This window comes from Chrysochloris asiatica, unplaced genomic scaffold, assembly GCF_000296735.1.
Source record: "Chrysochloris asiatica unplaced genomic scaffold, ChrAsi1.0 scaffold00222, whole genome shotgun sequence".
Lineage (NCBI taxonomy): Eukaryota > Metazoa > Chordata > Mammalia > Afrosoricida > Chrysochloridae > Chrysochloris > Chrysochloris asiatica.
The window spans coordinates 3358456-3363110 of record NW_006408740.1 but is presented as its reverse complement, the minus strand read 5'-3'; the positions used below and the strand labels follow the sequence as shown (position 1 = coordinate 3363110).

Genomic DNA, 4655 nt, shown 5'->3' with positions numbered 1-4655 from the left:
CAACAGATCTGTGTTGGAAGAAGTGCAGCCAGAGTGCTCCTTGGAGGCCAGGATGGCCAGACTTCAACTCTCATACTTCAGATATATTATCAGGAGGGACCAGTTGCTGGAGAAGGATATGATGTTTGGTAAGGTGGAGGGTCAGAGAAAAGAGGAAGACCCCCAACGAGAAGGAATGGCAAAGTGGCAACATCAATGGGCTCAAGCATGGTAACAATTGTGAAGTTGGCCCAAGATCGGGAAGTGTTTTGTTCTGTTGTGCATAGGGTCACTATAAGCAATACCATCTCGATGGACCCTAACTACTAGAATGTTTTCAATTATTTGCTTATCTCCCTATCTGATTAAAAGAAGGCTCTATGAAGGTAGACATTTATGTGTCTTTTTCATTAACCTCAAGGTCAGCAGTTCGAAACTACCAGCTGTTCATTTGAAAAAGATGAAGCTTTCTGCTCCCGTGAAGATTTTCAGCCTCGAAAATCCTGTGCAGGGTCACTATGAGTTGGAACCAACTCCACGGTACTTAACAACAACAACACAGTCTAAAGGAGCTCTGGTGTGGCACTGTGGGTTAATGTGCTATACTGCAAAGTTGTTTGAGCAGCACAGGCAGCGGTTCGAGCTCACCAGTTGCTCCTTGGAAACCTTATACAGGGTCGTTATGGGTGGGAACCAACTCAACAGCACTTAACAACAAAAACAGTCTAAAACAGTACATGAAATATAGTATGTGCTTACTATATATTTCCTGAATAAATGAACATTCGAAAATACAAATCAGTTATTTTTTTCCATGAGCAATGAGGCCTGAGTTCCTTTTCATTACATTTCATATATATTCATATATATATGCATATAGTTACATATATATATGTAATGTCAATATATTATTAATTTACCATTGCACTAAGTGTTTCTTCCCAATCAGGCCGCTCTCGAGGGTGAACATTTCTATGTAATTCTGGAACAAAATCATCCTCTTCAGAGTGTACTGAGGACTTCATCTTCCTGAGAGTAAAACATAAGAGACAGATAAGAATTTCAATTTCAATAAAAGCTTCCAAATAATCACAATTCAAAGAGCAAAAAAATTATATCAGATTTGGAGTTTAGTCAAAAGAGCTTGAGGTGGTAATATTGATTCTCCATTTCTACTTTGGCTTTTGGGGATCTTTCGTGATCTACTCAAATCTGCTTTTATTCTAGGATAAAAACATGTACAACAATGTGTTCATTACAGCATTATTTGATTTGTAACAGTTAAAAGATTGAAACAATCCAACTACTCATCTATAGATCAATGGATTAACAAAATATAGTATATTCATACAATGAAATACTACACATCCAGATGGTCCAGTAAATTATTATAGAAGGACTGATATATATGTACATAGCAGCAATATTGATGAAACTGTATTAAGCATAATTAAATTCCAGAATGAAGAAGAGACATGGAACTTCTTAGTCCCAAATTATGGAGTTGTTGTTTTTAGGAAGTGCCATCAAGATGGTTCTGACTCATGACGAACCTATATGGGGTTTCCCAGGAGTGGCTGGAGGGTCTGAATCACCAACCTTGTGGTTATCAGTCCAGAGCTTATACGACAGTGCCACACCAGCATTCGTATGAAATGGATTATATCAAACTATCCCTCTTGATGAGAAGAATTAATACAATTTGGGCAAATATATCGAATTACTTGTTTGAAGGCACAAGAAAGCAACCAGTACATTTAGGATTTCTGAAGCTATAATCTTTGACCATAAGAAAGCATACAATGTGAATCCCACATTCTGTTTTGCTTTTATATAAGTGATTTTCTAAATCACAGCAATGGAATTAGAGCTTAAGCATAATACTGTAGTTCAACTGGGCTCAAGAATCCCATATTGGATATCAGGATTGCCAAAGCAGATGGGATTTCAGTGAGAAAAATTCCACCAATGAAAAGAACTATAGAGAAAGTGCCAAATAAATCTACATACAATTTCCTCTCACAACATTAACAATTTCTACACTACAAGTAAGTAGGGCAAAATGCCAGGACACAAAACTAAACAGCCTAGTGGAAACTTCAGCATCCCAGCAGTAATGAGAAGACAGAAGTTGGCATGTAAGTTCCACCAAGACACAGGAACATTTCAGTGTTGAGTAAGGGAAACAACCCTGGGCTCTCAACTGAGACACAAAACAAACCAAGCCTTAAGAGTAAAGTAAAAATACAAAGACTTTAAACCAAATTTTTTTCTTTGCAGGAATACAACATTTTGAAAACTCTCTGCAAAAGAACAGAAGATACTTCTTGAAAGAAAGACCGACAGGAAAAAACACTATATGTTCAAGAACAAATTGAAGGAAGAAGTCCAAGCTGCAGGGAATGCCTTGGGGAAAAAAAAAAAAAAAACCCAGCAATGGCAATCCAACTGACAAATACAAGAACAAGGAAGTTACTCGCCCAAGAGACATCAAGGCAAGTGTTCAGATCCCCTCAGGGCTAACTCCCTTCTAACACTAAGACTCAGGGGGAATACACGAGCAGGCATGCGGTCTGACTCGTGAGGGAAAAACAATAAAGCTGTGAGAAAAGTCCAACCACATGCAATAGACTCATGTGAACCCATGTAGAGATGTGGTTGGCCAGCAGTATGGCAAGACCTGTGGTGGACACCTGGGCCCAGAGTCAGTGACAACGCCACAGAGAACTAGAGTGAAGCGTGAAGTGTCCAGCTGATAAGAGGAGAAGGCCCTATGCACAAGAGCAGCCACACTTGCAGATTAATACCCACTTGACCTGGCTTCAATGACTGGATAATCAGAACTCAACTAGAAGAAGAAAGATGAGGGGAAAAAAGAGTATTCTGATACAATTTGATGACCTTGACCTACACCTATAGATGCAGTAGCTCAAAAGAGGGAACAAATCTTTATAGCAAGGATTATTCAGACCGCCTCAGTACACAGGGTAAACAGGGATGGGCAACTTGACATTGCTGTAGTTGTTGTTAGGTGTCATAGAGTCGGCACCAACTCATAGCGACCTTATGCACAGCAGAACGAAAAACTGACTTATCATGGACCAACCTCACTACTGTTGCCATGCTTCAGTACATCGATGCTGCCACTTGGCCAATCCATCTCACTGGAAGTCTTCCTCTTTTTCTCTGACCCTCCACCTTACCAAACATGATATTCTTTTACAGTGACTGATCCCTCCTGACAATATATCCGAAGTACAAGAGATGAAGTTTGGCTATCTTGGATCCAAGGAGCATTCTGGCTGGACTTCTTCCAAAACAGATCTATTGGTTCTTTTGGCAGCCCATGGGACTTCTAATATTCTCCTCCAACACCATAACTCAAATGCACCAATTCTTCTATGGTCTCCCTTATTCACTGTCCAGCTTTCACAGGCATATGAGATGATTGAAAATATCATGGCTTGGGTAAGGTGCAGCTTAGTCCTCAAGCTGACATCTTTGCTCTTCAACACTTTAAAAAGGTATTGTGCACTAGGTTTGCCTAATGAAATACGTCGTTTGATTTCTTGACTGCTGCTGCCGTGTATGTTGATAATTGATCCAAAAAAACGAGGTCCTTGACAACTTCAATCTTTTCTCAATTGGTAACAATGTTGTTTATCAGTCCAGTGTTGAGGATTTTTGGTTTCTTTACACTGAGATGTAATCCATCCCAAAGACCGTACTCTTCAATCTTCATCAGTAAATATTTTAAGTCCTCTTCACTTTCATCAACCAAGGTTGTATCATCTGCATATGGCAGGTTGTTAAAGAGTCTTCCTCCAATCCTGATGCCACATTTTTATTCATATAACCCACCTTACCGGATTATTTGCTCAGCATACAGGTTGAATAAGTGTGGTGAAACAATACAACCTTGTCGCACACCTTTTTTAATTTTAAACCATTCTGTGCTACCATTTCTGTGTGAATTGCTTCTTGGTTCAGGTACAGATTTCCTCATGAGCACAATTAAGTGTTCTGGGATACTCATAATTCACAATGTTGTCCATAGCTTGTCATGATCCACACAAATCGAAAGGCTTTGCATAGTCAATAAAAGCACAGATGGCATCTTTCTGATATTCTTTGCTTTCAGGCAAGACCCAATGGACATCAGCAATGATAGCCCTCATTCCACGGCCTCTTCTGAATCCGCCTTGAATCTCCGGAAGTTCACTCTCAATGTATGACTGTAGCCGTTTTTGTATTACCTTTAGCAAAACTTAGCTTGCATGGGATATCAAAGACATTGCCAAATTATTTCTTCATTCTGTTGGGTCACCTCTCTTTAGAATAGGCATAAATATGGGTCTCTTCCAATCAGTAGGCCAAGTAGTTATCTTCCAAATTTCTTGGCAGAGATGAGGGAGTGCCTCTGGTGCTGTCCCACTTTCTTGAAACATTTCAATTTTTATTCTATCAATCTCTGGTGCCTTGTTCTTTGCCAATTCCTTCAATGCACCATGGACTTCCCCCTTCAGTATCATTGGCTCTTGATCATATACTGGCTCTTGAAACGGTTGAACATTAACAATTTCCTTTTGGTACAGTGACTCTGTGTATTCCTTCCATTACCTCTTGATACTTACTGCATCATTCAATAATTTGCCCAGAAAATCTTTCATTAACGA

At 39.5% G+C, this 4655-nt stretch overlaps 1 protein-coding gene across 1 annotated transcript in view; it reads right to left on the bottom strand.

The window, feature by feature from the left end:
• ARHGAP32 (Rho GTPase activating protein 32) overlaps positions 1-4655 on the bottom strand; it is a 325690-nt gene that overhangs the window by 277164 nt on the left and 43871 nt on the right. The window contains exon 2 of the mRNA XM_006873075.1: positions 900-1008. Coding sequence (XP_006873137.1) covers positions 900-1004 — 105 coding nt within the window. The 5' untranslated portion in view covers positions 1005-1008. The remainder of the gene's footprint in view (positions 1-899; positions 1009-4655) is intronic.